Below are 22,018 nucleotides of genomic sequence, written 5' to 3'. Positions count from 1 at the left end.
TGAGGTACATGCCCTTGACGGGAAATCAAACCCAAGACCCTCTGGTCCACTGGCTGACGCTCTAATCACTGAGCCAAACTTGCTAGGTAGGCCTCAAGTTTTTAATATTAAGGATTGCAAGGCTGTCTTGCCTCACTTCTTATGCCTATTTTTACCAACTAAAAAAGAAAAGCAAAAATGTTTTTGGTGTATTTATGGTATACTTGAAAAAATTCATTAAAATTTGTTTTGTGAATTCTCTAGAAATTTTTGAGGTTATTTAAAACAACATAGCTATAAAACTAAATTTATCATTTACTTAAAGAACTCGCAAAGCAAGAAATTAGATTTGGAAGTGGCCAAAAGTAGATCTCTTGATATGTTACCTTATAAGAATAAGAGTTTTTTTTCTTCTTCTTGGGATTTCTTCATCTGACAGTAGAAAATTGCAGTCACTGCTGAATTAAATTTGAGTAGCTTAGTAGTAGTGTTTAATGTACTTCTGGTTGAAGAGTTCTGTGTATCATTAGTAGAAACAAATTAGAGTGGTTGCCTGGCTCATGGTGATTATATCAGTAGACAAGTCTGTGCTAGTCCCATCTTTTGATAAATAGGCCTTCCGAAAAGACACAAACTGCCAATCATTTTAACCTTCCTTTCTCTCTTCCTGCTCCACCTACAGTGATTAATCCAAGAGATGGGCACACAGCCTAAGCTAGGCCAATCTGAATCCATTACCAAGATTTTAAAATTAGGATTTGAGAAGACTACTTTTCCTTTCCTGGTGCTTTACTACAAAGTCAGAAATAAGCCACATAGGGTGTAGCTGAGATAGGAAGATTCCTGACAGCCTAAGAAATCCTAGCTCCAGTTTTTCCCAAGGTCAGCTGTGTTGTGGTCCTAGCAGTGTATTCCACAGTCCGCCCCCCGCCCCCCCCCCCCGCTTTTTTTTTTTTTTTTTTGCTTAAACTAGCAGTAGTTGAGCTAATGCACTCTCATAGATACCTACTTTCATGCCAAATACCTGTATTATTTTTACCAGTTTTCATCATTTTCCCCCTTGCTAATATTTTGTCTATTGAAGTGAATAATATTAACTATCCTGTGGAAATTTCTGAATTTTAGTAAAAGTTAATAAGTTTGGATAGGATTTGTAATTAATTTAGATAATCTAATTCTTTTTGTAAATGGTGAAAGCTTTTTTGAAATGAACAAGATTGTATGATGTACTTTAATTATCTTATGGGTCTTTTTACATCTAAATATGTATAACATTCCTGGTTAGTTTAATAAGAGAAGTAGGTACTGATGAAAAAAAAATTCTAGAATGAATGAGTGGGCTTCCAGTAAAGATGGTAGTGTAGGTAAACGCTGTGCTCTCATACTCCACAACCATATCAAAAGTACAGCTAAACTACAGAACAGCCATGATTCAGAACCGCCTGAAACTGAGCTGAACGGAAGTCCTACAACTAAGAATATAAAGAAGAAGCCACATCAAGACTGGTAGAAGGAACCCTAGCTGGTTTGGCTCTGTGGATAGAGCGTTGGCCTGCAGACTGAAGAGTTCCAGGTTTGATTCCAGCTGAGGACACATGCCTGGGTTGCGGGCTCGATTCCCAGTAAGGGGCGTGCAGGAGGCAGCCGATCAATGATTCTCTCTCATCACTGATGTTTCTGTCTCTCCCTTTCCTTCCCTGAAATCAATAAAAATATATTAAAAAAAAAAAAAAAAAAAGACTGGTAGAAGGAGTGGAGATGCAGAATGGACTGGTTGCACACCCAGGTGTGGTGGGTAAAAATCGAGGAATATCTCAGCTGCAGAGGTTCCCCCTGAGGATCAAGGGTTCCCACCCCCACACCAGGCTTCCCAGCCCAGGGTTCCAGTGTTGGGAAGAGAAATCCCCATAACTTCTGCCTGTAAAAACCAGCAGGGATTATAGCTGAGTGAGGCAGAGAGCGGCTGGGGTCCCATGCAGTTCCTCAAAAGGCCCTGTCACACTTACTGGGACTTGCTCCTTCTGAGCGCCAGCATTAGGGCAGCACTTGAAAGCAACCAGGGACTATAATGGGAGAAACTGAAGTATCTGACATCAGGTGAGAGCTGGAGGGGCAACTTTTTCCCAGACAGAAATGCTGGCAGAGGTACACAAATTGAGATATGATCACTAAAGTAAATACAGTGGGGCCTTGACTTACGAGTTTAATTCCTTCCGATACCGAGCTCGTTAAGGAGCTCGTTAACTCAAATTACTCTATCAACTCAATGCAAAAAATCTGCTGAGAGAGAGCTGGTGTCTCAAAAAACTCACTAGTCAGGACACTCGTAAGTCAAGGCCCCACTGTATTCCTGTAAACTTTACCTGAGCATTCTTTTACTAAATAGTTTGGATTATATGGATCTGTAAAACATAAGACATAATGACTCTAGACAACTGCAGTAGTGCAGAGGGTTTATATAGCAAGAAGTAGAAAATTGCTGTGTTGGGTCACAAAATAGAATTCCTCAAATATGTTTATATTTTTTGAAGAGCATATGTAGCTTTATTATATCTCAGATTCTCTAAGAAGTTTGTAACTCCAAAAAGTGATGAATCCATTGCAGTTTCCTGCTCTTCCTAAACAGAAAAAAAAATACCTGAATATCCCTGAATTCAGTACTCAAGAATACTCTTCCAACAATATTAACATTAAAATCCATTAGCGTCACCTGTAGCATTGCTAATGACATAGTATACAATTAAGCCTGAACCTATACATGCATACATATACACACACATGTGCATCACATAGTAATTAAAATTGTAAAGGAACTAACTTACTCAGTGAAAAGTAAGTCTTCGTCCCATCCCTGTTCCCAGATTTCCAGTTCTCCTTGAAGGTAGTCACTCTAACCTTTTCTTACATGTTCTTCCAGATAGCTTTCCCTTTTTCTAAGTAGCATTTTAAAACTTTCTTTACATCGATCTTGCACATTTCTTACTAGATTTATGCCTAAGTGTTATGGACTGAATTGTCTCCCTCCACCCCTAATTTATATATTGAAGTTCTGACTTCAGTACATCAAAATGGGACTGTATTTACAAATGTAGACTTTAAAGAGGTAATTGAGTTAAAATTAGGTCAGTTAGGGTGGCCCCTATTACAATTTGATTGTTGTCCCTAAAAGAAGAGATTACAACGCAGATATAAACCAAAGGGTAGCCATGTGAAGAAACAAAGAAAATGAACATCTTCAAGGCAAGGAGATAGGTCTCACAAGTAACCAATACTGCTAACTCAGACACAGACTTCTAGCCTCCAGAATTGTGAGAAAATACATTTTTTGTTGTTTAAACCACCCAGCCTCTGCTACTTTGTTATGTCAACTCCAGTAAACCTTTTAGTACTTGGAAGTGGGGTGCTGTTATAATCCGTATCTAAAAATTTGGAACTGGGAAATGGGAAGAGTTTTGAAGATGCACGCTAGAAAAAACCTGGTTTGCCTTAATGAGATTGTTGGTAGAAATATAGATGTCAGAGGCAATTCTGGTGAGGGTTCAGAAAGAAGAGAACTATAGAAAAAGGTGCTGTCATGGTAGACATATCTTAAGAGATATATACATGTATCAAAACAGAATGTTGGTAGACATACATTAAAGCTGCTTCTGATGAGATTTCAGATGAAAATGAACATGTTATTGGAAACTGGAGGGAGGGAACCTTGTTATAAAGTGGCAAAGAACTTGGCTGTGTTGTATTCTAGTGTTTTGTGTAAAGTAGAACTTGTAAGTGATAAGCTCAAATATTTATCTCAGGAGATTTCTAAGCAAAGTGTTGAAGATGCAGCCTGATTTCCCTTTGCTACTTATAGTAAAATGTGAGAGGAGAGATAAATTGAAGTTATTAAGAAATATAGAACCCAAAAGTTGAAGATTTTGGAAAATACTCAGCTTATCCATATTGCAAAAAAAAAAAAAGGAGAAAGCTTGTTCTGGAGAGACTACCCAGGTTTGGGTGTAACTGGGCAGTCATTTGCTAAAGAGATTATGGGCATGTGATATTTTGAGCCAGTCAGTCATCTCAACAGAATGAGAGATGGAATAGAGATGGTTTATCCAGGAGAGATTTTTAGGGGACTCTTGGATGGCTTGCACCACTATGAATTGCATGGAGCAAGAAGATTTTTGAGGATCTTATACCAACAGAAATGCTACCAGCTTGGACTGAAGAGAACCCAAATGAGATGAAATAAAGGCAGGCTCTTGGACTTCTGGGATTCTATTGGTTGGGCCAGCAGAGCTATTCAGTTTTAAACATGTGTTATCCTTCAAGAATAGGGAAGAATGTGCCTCAAAAATGGGTCAGAAGTTAACAGTACTAACACTGCTACCATGGGCCCAGAACACAAGGCCCAGGGAGAAGCATTGTCTCCTCGATTGGTCCCAGAGAGGTTGAGGCCACTGCTTTCCAGTCTAGTGAGAGTTGAATAATCATGCTAAATATTGAACATTGCTTTTTAGCACAACTAATTGAAGCATTTATAATTTTAATAAAATTGATATAAAGAAAAACAATTCAGATAACTTGACAATTAATATTAATTATAATTACCCAATATTAATGAATTTATGACAAACAATATCCTATATAATAAAAGTATGGTATGCAAATTGTCCCATCAACCGGGAGTTCTACCAAGGGGCAGGGCTGGCTGGGGGAAGAAGGGAGGCCATGGCCGGCTGTCGCAGCAGGCGGCTGGGGGAAGGGAGGGAGGCTCTGAGCTTGCAGTTTGAAACGTTACAAATATAGAAGCTAAACAAAACCCCAGAAACCTGCTTTCAGCCAGTGGGGATCTCAGAGCTGGAGTTGAAACAGTGTTTCGATTATAGAACCCAAACAAACCAGATACCAGCTTTCAGCAGCGGAGGCCTAAGCGCTGGAGCCAAGCCTCAGAGCTAAAGCTGGCCCAGAATAAAAAAAAAAAAGAAAAAAAGGAGCGGTTGGGAGCTTCAGTCACCCCCAGCCTGAAAAAAGCCCTCAGCCCCTCACCCAGACTGGCCAGGCACCCCAGTGGGGACCCCCACCCTGAAGGGTGTGTGACCAGCTGCAAACAGCCATCATCCCCTCATCCAGGCTGGCCAGGCACCCCAGTGGGGACCCCCACCCTGATTTAGGACACCCTTCAGGGCAAACCAGCCAGCCCCCACCTATGCACCAGGCCTCTATCCTATATAGTAAAAGGGTAATATACCTCCCAGCACTGGGATCAGCGTGACAGGGGGCAGTGCCCAAACCCCCGATCACCCTGTGGCTCTGTGTGTGACGGGGCAGGGCCACAACCTCCCTATCGGCCCTGCTCTGTTTGTGACAGGGGAAGGCGCCCCAACCCCCTGATCAGCCCTGCTCTGTGCCTGATAGGGGGGAGTTCCCCAAACCCCTGATTGCCCTGCGGCTCTGTGTGTGACAGGCTGCGGCGCCCCAACCCCCTGATTGGCCCTGCTCTGTGGGTGATGGGGTAGAGCCATAACCTCCTTATCGGCCCTGCCCTGAGTGTGACAGGGTGCGGCGCCCCAACCCCCTGATCCGCCCTGCTCTGTGTGTGACAGGGGGCGGTGCCCCAACTCCCCTATCGGCCCTACTCTGTGAGTGACAGGGGGGAGCTCCTCAACCCCCTGATCGACCCTGCTCTGTGCGTGACAGGGGGCAGCACCCCAACCCCCTGATTGGCCCTGCTCTGTGCATGACGGGGTGACGCTGCAACCTCCCCATCGACCCTGCCTTGAGTGTGACAGGGGGCGGTGCCCCAACCCCCCAATCGGCCCTACCCTGAACGTGACTGAGGCTGGCATCTCAACCTCCCAATCCGCCCTGCTCTGTGCATGACAGGGGGCGGCGCCCCAACTCCCCAATCGGCCCTGCTCTGAGCCCTACCAGGGGCTGAACCTAGGGATTGGGCCTGCCCTCTGCCATCCGGGAGCGGGCCTTAGCCAGCAGGTCATTATCTCCCAAGGGTTCCCAGACTGCGAGAGGGCACAGGCTGGGTTGAGGGACCCCCCTCCCCCCCCGAGTGCACAAATTTTTGTGCACCGGGCCTCTAGTATATATATAAAAGCCTAAGTGATCTGTCACTATGACACGCACTGACCACCAGGGGGCAGACGCTCAACACAGGAGCTGTCCCCTGGTGGTCAGTGCACTCCAACAGCCAAACTCCCTAGGTCAGCCAACCTCCGGCGGTCCCTCACCCCTACCGGTCGTAGTTCCTCCTCCCCCAGCCTGCAGGCCCCAATAGGCCTCTATCGCCAGCCAGGCCTAGGGACCCCACCTGTGCACGAATTCGTGCACTGGGTCTCTAGTATAATATAAAGCCTGCAGTAAATTTTATATTCTTGACTACCCCATGTAGAGAAAAAACAAGTCAAAGTCAACTCATTAATCTTACAGGCTCTCAAATCCATTTGAAGACTACTTTTCATTAAATTCAGTTAACCAAATTGCCACTACTGAAGAATGATCATTAGTGAAATGATTCTAGAGAAATCTTCCATCCTTCTGAATAAATGCAATTATTTTGTCAGTTTTTATAATCTACACTAATAAAAGAGAAAAATGGTAATTGGCGTACGATGATACCCTTTTCATTGGCTAATCAGGGCTATATGCAAATTAACTGCCAACTAAGATTGGCAGTTAACTGCCAACTAAGATCGGCAGTTAACTGCCAACAAGATGGCGGTTAATTTGCATATGTAGGCACAATGCAGGGAGGCGAAAGGGAAAGCAGGAAGAAGCCCCCTGCCACTGACAGTGATCGGAAACCCAGGAGGGAGCTAAGAGCTGGGGGGCAGGGCAAAGGCGGCCCTGGGGCCGCCTTTGCCCTGCCCCCCAGCCATGATCGGAGAATCAGGTGCCTTTTCCGCCCTGGCCAGTGATAGCAGGAAGTAGGGGTGGAGCCAGCGATGGGAGCTGGGCACGGTCGAAGCTGCCAGTCCCAGGAGCTAGGGGCCCCTTGCCTGGGCCTAAAGCGAAGCCCACGATCGCGGGGCCACTGCAGCTGTGGGTCCCCGCTGCCCGGGCCGGATGCCTCAGCCAGAGGCATCCTGCAGAGGCAGGGGCGGAGCCCATGCGATCGCGGGCCCCTCACCCCCACCCCCCGCTGCCACTGCAGGTCCCCGCTGCCCAGGCCGGACGCCTAGGCCAGAGGCGTCAGGCCTGGGCAAGGGGCTGATCCAGTGATTGGAGGGTGATGGGGGTCAACGCGTGAGGGCTCCCAGTATGTGAGAGGGGGCAGGCTGGGCTGAGGGACACTCCCCCCCCCCCCCCACACACACACCCAGTGCACGAATTTCGTGCACCGGGCCCCTAGTATTTGATAAAAGTGTGTTAAATGGCTACAGTATGTGTTTGTTTACAGATAGGATTACCCTTGTTTAAGTTCATAAACTACTCCTAATCTGTAGTAGAGTTCTGTTTAGGCTTCAGTATCTTTGAAAAGTGAAATTGTTTGGTTGAATAGTTTTTTTAATAGACATTTTCAAAATATATAAAAGCAGACAATAATTTTATGAACCCCTGTGTAAACTTAACCAGTAACTGTCAGTGCATGGTCAATTTTGTTTTATTTTTTCCTTCCCACCCCTGCCCACCTAACTGGATTGCTTTGAGGAAAATCCTAACATATAATTTCATTTCTAAATTCTTTAATAAATATATTTTATGGGTATAATTATAAAAAATTATCTTTTTATTTTTGGCAGGACATTCTGGCAATTAGATCATGGCAACCATAGAAGAAATTGCTCATCAAATTATTGAACAACAGATGGGAGAGGTATGGTTAGTTTATAGTTCATTCACTAGTTCACCGAACTACATCAAATGTATATACTAGGTTCTGAAATACAGTGATAAAAGATGGCAATTTTGTCCTCCAAATTCCTCAGGCCAAAATTTTATAGTCATCCTTGACTCTTTCCTTACATTTCACTTCCAGTCTATTCAGCTCATCTTGTCATCTTTCCTTTCTTAAGATATCCCAAATTCAGGTGTCCCCCACCTCCCCAGTATGGCTGCTTCCCTGTTCTCAGCCAGTATCTCTGCCAATATATAATACCCAAATATTGTCAGTATCTGTGTAATAATATCCTTTTTTCTGGTTTCCCTTAATTCTACTCTTGAACATTCACAGTCTAATCTTCACACTAAATCTAGAATGATCCTTTTTGAAAAAGATCCTGGCACTCCTCTGCTTCATAAACCCTCCAGTGTATCTCCATTTCACACAGTAGGAAATCCAGAACTTGTAAAGCTTGATGAAAACAAAAATTTTGTTTATTGCTCTATTCTAGGACCCAGAACAAACAGTGCTTTGCAAATAGCATATACCCAGTGTATGCTTGTCTAAATGGAAGGTGAAAGGGAAGGGGAAGGAAGAAATCAAAATAGTGAGGTCTAAATGTTCTTACTATTGTACCTTTATTTATTTTTACATTTGTTTCTTTCTGTAAGATAGGGTTTCATGGAAGTAGAATTGCTAATTTAAAAGATGTATATATGTATTATATTGAATATATATGTGATGAGCTGGCAGTGGCAGTTCTTGGGTGACACACCCTGGAACCAGAGAGGAGGGAGCCCGATTCCAGGGTGAGTCACTCAAGGACTGCCCTCTCACAATCCGGGACCCCTTGGGGGATGTCAGAAAGCCAGTTTCGGCCCAATCCCCGCAGGCCAGGCTGAGGGACCCCACCTGCTGGAGGGACTCCGCTCACTCTGCAGAGCCCTTCAAGCCATGGTGCCGCCCCAGGTGCAGCTGACCGGGGAGGGGCCATGGGAGGTTGGCTCCAGGGCATGTCCGGTCCATCTTGCCCAGTCCTGCCCCGCTGGCCACCTTGTAATTAATTTCCTTTCAGTGTGCACGAATATGTGCACCAGGGCACTAGTATTGAATACATGTGTGATGGGTATGCTTTTCCAGCTTTGTCTGAAGGTATGACAAAATTGTGTTCTTTGAGAGAGGAAAAATTGAGTTGATTTGATTATTAATTTTACATGATTGTGTTAGGTTGTTACAGAGCAGCAAACTGGCCAAAAAATCCAGATTGTGACATCACTTGATCATAACACACAAGGCAAGCAGTTCATTCTGACAAATCACGATGTCTCTACTCCAAGCAAAGTCATTCTGGCCAGACAAGATTCCACACCTGGGAAAGTTTTTCTCACAACTCCTGATGCAGCAGGTGTCAACCAGTTATTTTTTACAACTCCTGATTTGTCTGCACAACACCTCCAGGTAAATAATCACAGTGTGTCTTTGTATCTTACACTTGAAAAGAATTAAAAAGCATGTCATAAGTATGCTCTTAGTTACATACAGTAAGATCCACTCTGGCAAGTTTAGCAGGAACGGACTAAATCATATATAATAAAGCTGTAATATGCAAATTAACCCTCACACCCTCACAAGATGGCTGCCTACGACCAGCCCAGCAGGGGGGTTAGTGAGGGATGACCAAACGACTGAACAAGCAGGCTGCGTGGGGTGACCAGGCTGGCAGGGGGGGTTAGTGAGGGATGACCAAACGACTGAACAAGCAGGCTGCGTGGGGTGACCAGGCTGGCAGGGGGGTAAGTGAGGGACAACCAAACAACTGAACAGCAAGCTGTGTATGGCGATTAGGCCAGCAGGGAGGGCAGTTAGGGGCGACCAGCCCAGCCCGGGGGGAGGCGGGGGGCAGTAAGAGGCAACCAGGCCAGCAGGGGGCGGGAAGTTAGGGTGACCAGGCAGGCAGGGGAGGTGCAGTTGGGGGCAACCAGGCTGGTGGGGGGGAGTAGTTGGGGGCAATTAGGCTGGCAGAGGGGAGCAGTTGGGGGCAACCAGGCCGGCAGGGCGGGCAGTTAGGGGCAATCAGCCAGCACGCAGAGGCAATAAGGGGCGATCAGGCTGGCCGGGGTAGGTGGGGGGGGGGGGTAGTTAGGGGCGACCAGGCAGGCAGGCAGGTGAGCTATTAGGAGCCTATGGTCCAGGATTGTGAGAGGGCAGTTGGACATCCCCCAAGGAGTCCCAGATTGGAGAGGGTGCAGGCTGGGCTGAGGAGAGGGACCGCCCCCCCCCCTTTGTGCACAGATTTTGTGCACCAGGCCTCTAGTATAGAATATAGAGAGCTCAAAGAATTGTTGCAGGAGGGCTGAAGAAACAGTTCTAGGTCAGGTTTCAAAAAGTAACTACTGGAGCACACTTGAGAACTACTTCTAAGAGTCCTGCTGCTTCTGCACAGTTAGGAAACTGCCAGATCAGGAGCATCTTCTGTGGCTGCAGTTTCTAGGACCAAGATGCCTGTGCCTTGAACCAGCAGCATCCATATTAACAAGTTGGTATCATAGCTGCTGTCTGTCAGTTAGCCTCTTCTGTTGTTATCTACATCTTCGTTGATAAAGCAAGCCATTTACTCTATGGTCTCCTTTAATATTCAAACTCAGTAGTGTAGTTAGTGTTAATTTTTGCTAGTTCTATATTATACTTCAAGAGCCAGTTAGGGATTTTACACATTGCATGTCTATGGTTATGTAGTTGTTTTTACTTCTGGTTGTTACAATTGAATCCAAATATAATGAACCATTAAGTTTGCCTCCAGAGAGATTTTGGGTGAGTGCCCGCTTAAAATTGGATTCCACATTTTTTTAATGAAAAACTGATCAAAGAAAATTCCTTTCAGGATTGAAAAACTCCTAATTCATGAAACACAAAATCTTGCCTATGTATCCTGTTGGATTTTATTCTTCCAGTTACATCATTTTAGAAATTGCTGAGGTAGAAAATGGATAGGAGTCACTAAAAATATTTATAACATTATACATACCTTAATTTCTTTATTTTATTAACAAATTTGATTTTTTTTGAAGTTTTACGTTAATAGAAATATAAGCAGTTAGTATGCAGAGTTCCAATATAACCTCCCAACACACAGTTTCTCCTGTTTTAACATTTTGCATTAGGATGACACATTTGTTATAATTAATATTGATACATTAACTAAAATAGTTATTTTTATCTTTCCCTGATTTTTACCTAGTATTATTTTTGTTTCAGGATACTATATTGCATTTAGTTGCCATATCTCCTTAGATTCCTCTTACCTATGACCATTTCTCATACTTACCTTGTATTTGATTACCTTGACAGTTTTGCTGTATACTGGTTAGGTAAAGTGTAGGTTGCCCCCCTCTGAGACTTTGGCTTATGTTTTTCTCATGTTAGATTGGGGTCATGGGTTTTAGGGAGCAGGATCACAGAGTTTAAGTGCCATTTTCATTACATCATATCAAGGGTACTTACTATCATCACACCTTATGACTGGTGACATTAACCTTGAACTCCTGGCTGAAGAAATATGTGTCAGGTTTTTACTCTCTATAAAAAATTATATTATGAACATGGAAGTAATACTGGTATTTTTACTACTTAATGGATTATTGCTAAGGGCAGTGAAAGAGAAACAAGTATAGGATGAAATTTCTTGGACCAAGATTTCCTTTCTGGTCTAATAACCTAAGATGGCATATGGGCAAATCCCTTGCCCTCTCAATATCTCTTCTACCCGTAGAAATAAGTAGCAGATAAAATATTAACACCTTTTGTAATAGATGTGCCATTTAGGAAAAGAATGGTATTTGTCTTAGGCACTTTCAAAGGACATCTAATAGAAATTTTTTTAAGGTTTTATTGAAGACTGATTTTATGGTAATATAAAAAGAAATGATAGCACTATAACACAACAGGACAGCTATTTTAAGAACTGTTTAAATTTTTTAAAATCAAAATTACTTCTGAAGTCATTCACACCCCTAAGAGAAGAAAAAGTCAAAGTAGAGGGTTACTTTGTGGGTTGTTTTAAAGCAGGGGAAGGTGTTTACTAAATGCTATATCACATTTTTGGGATTGAAATTAATTTGTTCACTTTTCAAAAGATTGAAAGAAAATGATGAAAAGATTGAAGGATAAGCCTAAGAGAAGAAACTAGTATTTCTTTACCAGCATTAGTTGTACTTAGTGATGAGCTCTTTATATAACGGAAAGAGGCTTAGTAATTTACCCACGGCTATTTCACCTAGTCCCACTAACTTGCTACCATTTATCAGAGTCCATGCTCTCCACCACTTACACCCAGCCCAAACCTAAGACAGCCCATTAATAAAAAGTTTACTTATACCTTTATCAATTATATTTCCATAATTATAAAGTTAATACAGCAACAAAATTTTTTTCTTTTAAAAATCTAGTTAGTTTTTTATGCTGTCACAGCATATTTTAGTCATGCCATTCTAGTGGAAAGGTTCTAAGCTTTTTAAAGACAAATGTCATGATAGGATTGATAACTGTTGCGATAATCTGACAAGTTCCATATGCATATTAAATGCTTAATCTGTGAAAAGCATTAAAAACTACTTATGTGTTCATGTGTTTAATAGTCATTTACTTTAATGAAGTTGTTATGGAACAAATTAAAAAGGTATTACTGTTGTTGCTTCTTATAACATTGAAATTTTTCCTATATGTTAAGAAAATTACAAATAGTTTAATTGCTATATGCATAATAATAGAGTTTAAAGTTTCAAAATAACTTAAAAAGGAAGCAAAAAATAAGACTGGCTGTTCTTTTAATTTCTTACATGAAAAGCATTATTGAGTAATAACATTGTTGTGTTTTGTTTTTGTTTTGGGGGATTTACTTTAGTTCTTAACAGATAATTCTTCTTCAGACCAAGGACCAAATAAGATTTTTGATCTTTGCGTAGTATGTGGAGACAAAGCATCAGGTAACATTAAAAATAATTTCCTATATCTGTTGTGTTGTTAAAATAACTATCACACTACCATGAAAATAAAAAGAAAAATAAAGGCACATGTAGTTTTTATGGTTCATATTTGTAGCTAATGAAATTTACCTGATTTTTCCCCAGAGCTTTTTATTAATGTAAAGATTTTTCTCTTCAGTGCAGTTTAATTTGATCTGTCAGTGAAAAAAACTTATATTTCAGAGCATTATGAAAGACGGTTACCATTTTTGTTGTTGTTAATCCTTACCTGAGGATATTTTTCCCATTGATTTTTAGAGAAAGGCGAAGGGAGAGAGGAGGGGATGAGAGAGAGAGAGAAACATTAATGTGAAAAAGACACATCAATATGGTTTCCTCCCACAAGGTGCAGATCAGGGCCAGGAATCAAATTTGTGTGACACTTTGGTCCAAGGACCGACACTCTAACCACTGAGCAAACTGGCCAGTTTACTTTTTGAAGGTAAACAAGGTGTGGAAATTTTTTTTTAATGTGACACCAGTTTTGGCAGAGAATTGGTAAAAATGAGTTGTGATCCTTGGTAATATATAACACTAAGTTGGTAACCTACTTGTTGAGCCCTGTTCTCATTCTAGCAATACAGAGTAACTTGAATTATTGAGGTGGAAAAAGCTCTGGTTAACCTGTATTTAATGCTTTGCATAGCCCATCAGGCATTTCTCCAAACCTGTTACTAGTATTCAGGGCTATGTCATTTTAGTTCTGGCTATTGTTACCTCATCATGCCAGAAATACAAACCCATGTTCATTCAAATGTATTTATAGGTGCCAGTGTGATATAATTTAAGGGCCCAGTTTGTTTTCTTTAACCCTTTGAATGCCAACGAATATCCTAGGAACTATGCTGAAATTGCCAAGGCATTTTTGCTGATTTTACAGCAGTTTAGGAAAAAAATTATGAAAATTAGGCAGATAAATGCCAGTGGTCAATTTTAGAACTACAAACATTCAGAATCATAAGTAATCTGCACTTAGGTGCCGTCTGTCAATAAAGAGTGAACTACTAGCATCTAATAGTGACACTGCAGGAGGAGTGCGATAGCGCTCCCAGCACTTTTGGGGGAAAGACAGGTGGAACGCGATTGCACTCCCTGGCACTCTGGAGGTTAATTTTCTTTAAACTAGTCCATAGCTTAATTACAAAAATCTTCACTAGAGCTTTACTTAGAGTGTGTTCAGTTTGTTAATAGATGTTATGCCAAAAGAAATGGTTTGTGAAATGATAGGCTAATCAGAGCACTACAGATGCTTCCAGAGTTTTGAAAAATGGAACCCACAGTGGTACATTTATACCATGGAATACTATGCAGCTGTAAATAAAGAAGGGTCTCTTACCCTTTGAGACAGCATGGAGGGTCCTGAAGAGTATTATGCTAAGTGAAATAAGCCAGTAAGAGAAAGACAAGTATCATATGATCTCACTCCTATGTGGAATCTAGTGAACAAAATAAACCCATAGGCATAGAAGCATGGAACAGACTGATAAATCTCAGAGGAAAGATAGGGGTATGTAGGGAGAATTTAACCAAAGAAAATACATGCATATATGCATAACCCATGACACAGACAATAGTGTGGTGAAGGCCTGGGCAGAGGGAGTCAATGGAGAAAGAAGGGAGGACATTTGTAATACTTTCAACAATAAAGATAAATTTAAAAAAATTAAAACGAATTTGGTGGACAAAAAAAACATGTGGAACCCACAGCGAGGAGGGATTATTATAGTTCAGATAGTAACTGATATTATATCCTTTTTTTGGAGCATAGTTTTTAGATTGAAATATGCAGTATATAATAACTAATTTGTGATATCAGAAGTGAAAATAGTTATGTTATAAAATTAAAAACACTGGTATTGTTTAATATATCTTACCAGAGAATGTGGTTTTCATTTTCTGTTTGGTAACTCCTAAACATTTTTTTCATGTCATAAACTCACAAATCTCAGTTTCATCTCATATATGTTGTTTAAAGGGAAGAAATGGGCTTATTTCATTTCTATTCTAAAATATATGACTTTTAAATATTTTGTCTCTAGGACGTCATTATGGAGCAGTAACTTGTGAAGGCTGCAAAGGATTTTTTAAAAGAAGTATCCGAAAAAATTTAGTTTACTCATGTCGAGGATCTAAGGACTGTATTATCAATAAACATCATCGAAACCGCTGTCAATATTGCAGGTTACAGAGATGTATTGCGTTTGGAATGAAACAAGACTGTATGTATTAGTTTTAAAGGAGAAAATTAAGAATTCAGGCAGACTAGAAGTATGTTAAAATTAGCACATTAAAATGTCAATTTTATATGCTTTTTAATTTATAGTTTTCCAACTAAAATTATAGAAATATATACATATGTATTTTTAATTCACACAACAAATAGTTTTTGAGTGCCTATATGCCAGTTGTGTATTTCTAGTTTGAACATGGTAAAAAAAAAAAAAAAGAAAGCATTATTAACTAAGTTTAGTTTTTGGCAGCTATTATTGATTGAGCTCTAAATATGCCTAATAACTTTCTTATTTTCACAGCAAAATTCTATTCAGTAGGTACTACTGTTACCTATTTTACATTTGAGTAAGCAAGTTTAGTATTTGTTCTAGGTCACACAACTAATAAGTGGCAAAACTTGGATTTGAATATTGGTAGCTTTCAGTGCACAGGAGGATGCCCAACCATCTGAGCCCCACTGGCCAGGCTTGACTGAGATTATAAAAAGTAAATTCATCTACATTTCTACCACAGCAGTGACAGAAAGAGGAAAGAATTCAAAATGGCCACTTTTACATTAATTATTACAGTTTACTAAAGCAGCTTTGTTGAATTTGCAAATAATTTCTAAAGATTGATGGTTGGTTGTCTTTGGAGTTCAGTTATAATCACCATGTCTTCAGTGAGCAGCATTGCTGACCTAGAATTTACATTTATAATTGCCTGTAAATTCTGCATTGTGACAGTCTACCACATTTTTATAGCTGTTCAGTGTGAAAGAAAACCCATTGAAGTATCACGAGAAAAATCTTCCAACTGTGCCGCTTCAACAGAAAAAATCTACATTCGAAAAGACCTTCGAAGCCCATTAGCTGCAACTCCTACTTTTGTAACAGATAGTGAAACTGCAAGGTATAGTAAATACAACAAACAAAACATTAAGTAGCTGGTCATTTGTTTTTCTTCCCACTGAAAAGAAGGCTGAAACTTGTTCTTATTTGTTACAGGTCAGCAGGACTGTTAGATCCAGGAATGTTTGTGAATATTCATCCGTCTGGAATAAAAACTGAGTCCTCTATGCTGATGACACCAGATAAGGTGTGTTTAGTGCAATAATGTAAAGATTAAACATTTTTAAGCTTTTAAAATGGTTTCCTTTATTTCTATCAATTTAGTCAATTGATTTGGTCCTAAATATTCCCTATTATAAGTTGCTTTTTAAATATGTAAATTATCAACTGTCTTGTAGTGTCAAATGACAAAACAATCAATTTAGTTAAGAGTTTGATGTCCTTTATTCAAGGAGAAACAACCTATGCATTGGTAGAGAACAGTGTCTCCTCATAAGCAGTGGAACACTCTTCCCCATGAGAGTTTGGGCAGGAGTGAGTTTCACAGAGCATGAGAGGCAGCAGCAAGGGAACAGCATGATTGGCTGCAAAGTCAGGGATTTCCTCTTAAGGCCAGCAGGTCCTCTTTTCCTAGGGTAAGTACAGGCTGGCTTAGTTTACATTTGTGACATAGGCAGAGCCACTATAGCACCCTCCATTTCGTGGCTCTCAGTACTGTAGGAATTAACTTTATTAGTAGAAATATTTATTATTCCACTAGGACAATTATAGCTTCAGTGTGAAAATGACAAACATTAAAAAGTCTTCCAGATTTTTTCATGTTGAAATAAAAGTCATCATAAATAGGTATTTATAATTGAAAAATTTTTAATGTTCCTGCTCAGCCCATGTAGTTCAGTGGTTGAGCTACCCAGGAACCAAGAGATCACGGGTTCGATTCTAGGTCAGAGCACATGCCTGGGTGGCGGCTTGATCCCCAGTAGGGTGGCGTGCAGGAGGCAGCTAATGGATGTTTCTCATCAATGGATGTTTCTTTCTCTACCCCTTTCCTTACCTGTCTCTCTTGAAAAATTAATGAAAATATTTTTGAAAATTTTAATATTCCTATTATATTTCACTACAGATTGTATAGTGAATTTCAACACACCTGAAATTCCTAATGCACCTGACTCAAATCACCAACTTGAGTTAAGAGTAGGAATAGGTTTGCAAGAGTTCTCATTATGTATCCAAGTCATCTGGGTTCTCTTAGAGATTTGGAACAGTTCTTTATTGAGCAAGGAGTCTATAGGAATATAGGTTTGTTTATTTAGATTGAGTATTTAAAAATTCTGTAGTTTTCAGGAACCTTTTATGAGAACAAAAAAAATTTCTCCTGAAGACTCATTTGTGAAAACAGATTTTAGGGAGCCCATGACTTGTTTCTCTTAGCCTGTAATGTTATCTGGTTTTATATACCATGTAAGATTCTTCATCCTATTTATGGTCAAATTTGTTATATATCTATTGATTAATACTTTAAGACATTCATTTTTTTAAAAAAAGTTTTATTGAGTTCAGAGAGAAAGGGGAGAGGTAGAGAGATTAAAACATCAATACAAGAGAGAATCACTGATTGTCTGTCTCCGGCACACCCACTACTAGGGATTGAGCCTGTAACTCAGGCATGTGCCCTGACCCAGAATCAAACCATGACCTCCTTGTTCATAGGTTGACACTCTACCACTGAGCCACACCAGCCAGGGCAAGGCACTCACTCTTAATACTTGTGTTCTTGAGTCTAATTTCAGCTGCCACCTGCTAGTTGCATAACCTTGGGAAGTTATTTGACCTCTTTGTCTCATTTTCCTTTTTCATCTGTAAAATAGGGATAATGAGAGTGTCAGCCTAACAGATTGGGCTTTAGCATGCTGCTACTAAGTGAGATTTGGCCTCTTAACATATACTTTGGAGTTAGGAGATTTAGCCTTGTCTAAATGATTCAAAGTTAGATTGCTACTTAGAATTTTATTTGTATACTAGAGGCCCGTTGCAGGAGGATTCCTGCAAGAATAGGGCTTCGCTCTCGTCTCTGCAGCTCCTACCCTGCCTTTCTCTGCAGCTCCTACCCCGCCCATCTCTGCCGCTCTTCTCCCTCCCATCTCCGCTACCTCGGCTCCGTTGCTTGGCTTCCTTCTACGGCGTCTTCAGTCTTCACTCCCAGCCATTATATGCAAATTAGCCGCCATCTTTGTGTCTTCGGTTTTCGCTCCCAGCCGTTATATGCAAATTAGCTGCCATCTTTGTTGGCGGTTAATTTGCATATCATGCTGATTAGCCCGTGGGAGGTGTAGCGAAGGTATGGTCAATTACCATGTTTGTCTATTATTAGATAGGATTAACTCCTTTGGGAAAGGAAAAGAACTAAGTTTTGTTGAGAAATTACTATTTGTCTAGACATTGTACAGTCTATATATCTTTGTATTACATTGTAATACCAACCTTGTATGGTAAGTTTCTGACAGATGGTCCCCAAACTCTCAAGTCACAGGCTGAGTGAGGTCTTTCCACATTGCCCAAGAGTGGCAAAACTTAAAATTTTAGTTACATAGACTTGTTATGAAATGGAAGAGAATATATGTGTTTAAGTTTTAGTTAAAAAATGTTAATTTTTTTTGGTTAATCCTCATCCAAGGATATTTTTCTATTGATTTTTAGCGAGAGTGGAAGAGAGAGGGAAAGTCAGAGAGAAACATTGTTGTGAGAGAAACACACTGATGGGTTGCCTTCTGCACAAGCCCTGACTAGGGCCTGGGCGAGGAAGGAGCTTGCAACCAAGGTATGTGCCCCTGACCGGAATCGAACCCAGGACCCTTCAGTCCACAGGCTGACGCTCTATCTACTGAGCCAAACCGGCTAGGGCAAATCTTTTGCTCATATATAAGAAGGCTACAGCAGAATGGTTAGGAACATGGGTTTTCCCATCAGACCTGGCTTCCCACCCTGCTTCCCCTATCTACTGCTGGAGTGATGATGGATAATTCTTATCATCAATAAAGGGATGATGAGATGATGATTCCTATTTCACAGTGTTGTTAGGATTAAATAAAATATATAAGTAGTAATCATGCAAGAACTCAGTAACTGGTGGGTTGCTCAGTAATGATTCTGGGACCATTCATTCATTTGGGGAGAACTCAAAAATTATTTCATTCTACTTATTCACCAAAATTAATTTCACATAAACTAAAGAATTACCATAACAAATGAATCACAGAAACATGTATTCTCTTAGGATTAAGAACACTGAAAACAAAAACCATAAAAGAAGAATAAAAAATACCATTAAGGGAAGGCAACTGAAGCCCTCTCATTAGATTAGGATGTAATAATTTGGACATTTAAAAAAGAATAACTAATGGATTGAAAAACATCAAATATGTAAAAATCTATGAATTTAAAATGATACTCAACTCACTATTGCCATTAGAGGTTGCTACAACATTGATTTATTCCTCTACAAATTGGAAAATAAAAGGAAGAAGAATCAAGCACTTAACTGCCTTTGCTGTACAAATTATATTTCTGGGTAGTCAGAGTTAAGTAAAGTTTTTAATAAACTAATTAATATGTAAATATATACAAATATATGCTCCATTAACAAAAATAAAAGCTGAAGGCAAATGGGAAAATAATGTAATATGTAAAAATAGCCCAGTATCTTAAATATGTAAGATTTTTGAGCTGCACATTTCCTGGTATTTACTACACAGTGCCTAGGAAGTTGGCATCCTAGGAAGTCTGTTCAATAATACATTTACATTTTTACCGGCTCTTCACTAATAATAATTTTATTACATTCTTTATAATTTCTATTTTATGTTTGGAAATTATAACTATCAAAATTTAAAAAGGATAATCTAATAGCCTTTTTTTTTTTTATCTTCACCAAGAATAAGTTCTTATTGATTTTAGAGAGAGATGAAAGGAGAGAGATAGAGGCATTGATGTGAGAGAAACATTGATTGATTGCCTCCCATACTCGCCCCACCGGGTTTCAAACCCACAACCTACGTACGTGCCATGACTGGGAATTTAACCCAAAACCTTTTGGTGTATAGGTCGACTCTCCAACCAATTGAACTACCAGGCCAGGTAATTTAATAACCTTTTAAGTGACTGTGATATGGATGGGTAGGTGAGCCATTAAGTGCCTTTTTTGGTTTGAAGTAATTTTTGTATAACGTATTGTTGAAAACATAGAAAATGTACCTGATGTTTTTAAACATGTATTTTCCTCAACAAGCTTCTAAATGCTCACAGCTCTTTGATTTTATTTTTTAGATTTCATCTTAGAGTACTTTTATTTTGGCATTTCATAATTTACAACTGGATATTTCAGATTTAAAAGTTGACAGATACCTACTTGCAGAATTTAATTTTTTTTTTTAATTTCTTTTTTTAAGGCTGATACATGTCAGGGAGATTTAAGTACATTGGCCAGTGTGGTTACATCATTAGCAAATCTTGGAAAAACTAAAGATCTTTTTCAAAATAGTAATAAAATGTCTATGATTGAAGGATTAAGTAATGGTGATACCTCTTTGTGTGAATTTAATCAAGAAATTCATACCAACGGTGATGTTTCAAGGTAAGGTCTGTTTTGATCTTAAGTGTCCTTTCGTTTATGTGTCCTTTAGTATTTCTTAAGATATTTTTAGGTTGAATACTATTTATAGAGGTTTCAAAAAACCGGTATTTCTTTAGGTTTAGAAAATGTAAGGCATAGTCAGTTTTAACTAAAAAATTGCATTCAAATGTAAAATGTTTTCCAGCAGGCTACATTATACATAATGAACAATAAGTGAATATTATTATATGTTAGAAATGTAGTCATAAAATTCAGGAATTTTTTTCCACTAAAGATGATTATTTGGGTCTGAAATTTCAGATATAGTTTAGTTGTTAGATTTTATCTTCTGTGTATTTAGAGTTAACCATTTATCTTTATTAGGGAGTCATGTTCATTTTTCCCATCAATTTTTAGTGATGAAATAGATTTAAAGACTTCGTTAAATCAAATTTTTAAGTTACACTTCAGGAAACTCATCAGAATTCTATTTTTCATTCTCTCAATATTAATACTTAGCATGTAGAAATCAGATTTCTTTAGGCTTTTTTCACATTCTTTCCATCACCTCAAATATTGAAGAAACTTCATTTAAAAATCTCATTAAGTACTTTGTTGAACAAGAGGTTTTAAGTAAATCTAGAAGGCATCTCATTAGAAAATATGGAGAACTACTTTGAATAATTATTTACTAACATTAGTTAATTATTTGCTATTCTAATCTCAGATTCTTGCCGTTTAGATGTAGCTATGTAACCACAAGTTTTAAAATATTCTCTGAATTATAAAATAAAGTTAAAACCTAACTTCATGTTGTGTAGAACACAGTCAGGTCAACGTAAATTCTAGCCCTTGTTCTTTCTAAATAACTGCTATATGTAAAATGAACGAGCGGATATCTTGTAACAAATGTATAACTTGTAAAAGCATATTTTTATACTGAAGTATAAAAATTATACCTCCTTAATTAAGATTTTTTTTAAAGACTAGTTCTCTGATAATACATTAATATATTTTTTCATACATATGAAGTCTAATTTGTTGCTTTTGGAGAGTCATAGATATCACTGAAATAGAGTGTTCAGTGATACACCAAAGTTTTAATTCCTAAACAGTTTTTAGGCCTAAATCTTAATTCCAGAATTTTATATACAATTTTTATTTTATTGTGGAGATGTCCAAGCTCACAGCTTCTGATGTCTCCTTATAGGGCATTTGACACTCTTGCAAAAGCATTGAATCCCGGAGAGAGCACAGCCTGTCAGAGCTCAGTAGAGGGCATGGAAGGAAACGTACATCTAATTGCTGGAGACTCAAGCATAAATTACATCGAAAAAGAGGGGCCACTTCTCAGCGATTCACATGTAGCTTTCAGGGTATTTCCATATATATATACTTTTTTTTATAATTTTTATGTTGTATTATCCATTTTGATTTTAATCTTCCTTTCAAAAAACTAAGTATATTTGTTGTACTTTTAAAAGTCAGAAATATCCCTGATAGAATTCAAAACAGCAGCTAAAACATA

The 22,018-nt window shown here is 39.3% G+C and overlaps 1 protein-coding gene across 2 annotated transcripts in view; it reads left to right on the top strand.

The window, feature by feature from the left end:
- Positions 1-22,018, top strand: part of NR2C1 (nuclear receptor subfamily 2 group C member 1) — a 41,851-nt gene that overhangs the window by 3,347 nt on the left and 16,486 nt on the right. For both annotated transcript variants that reach the window (XM_081082713.1, XM_081082714.1), the window contains exons 2-9: positions 7,719-7,792; positions 9,026-9,256; positions 12,699-12,780; positions 14,859-15,038; positions 15,795-15,942; positions 16,038-16,128; positions 20,327-20,511; positions 21,701-21,866. In XM_081082713.1, coding sequence (XP_080938839.1) covers positions 7,739-7,792; positions 9,026-9,256; positions 12,699-12,780; positions 14,859-15,038; positions 15,795-15,942; positions 16,038-16,128; positions 20,327-20,511; positions 21,701-21,866 — 1,137 coding nt within the window. In that variant the 5' untranslated portion in view covers positions 7,719-7,738. The remainder of the gene's footprint in view (positions 1-7,718; positions 7,793-9,025; positions 9,257-12,698; positions 12,781-14,858; positions 15,039-15,794; positions 15,943-16,037; positions 16,129-20,326; positions 20,512-21,700; positions 21,867-22,018) is intronic.

This window comes from Myotis nattereri, assembly GCF_964212035.1.
Source record: "Myotis nattereri genome assembly, chromosome: 2".
Classification (NCBI taxonomy): Eukaryota; Metazoa; Chordata; class Mammalia; order Chiroptera; family Vespertilionidae; genus Myotis; species Myotis nattereri.
Note: the sequence above shows the minus strand (reverse complement) of the source record. Positions and strands in the feature narration are given on the sequence as shown.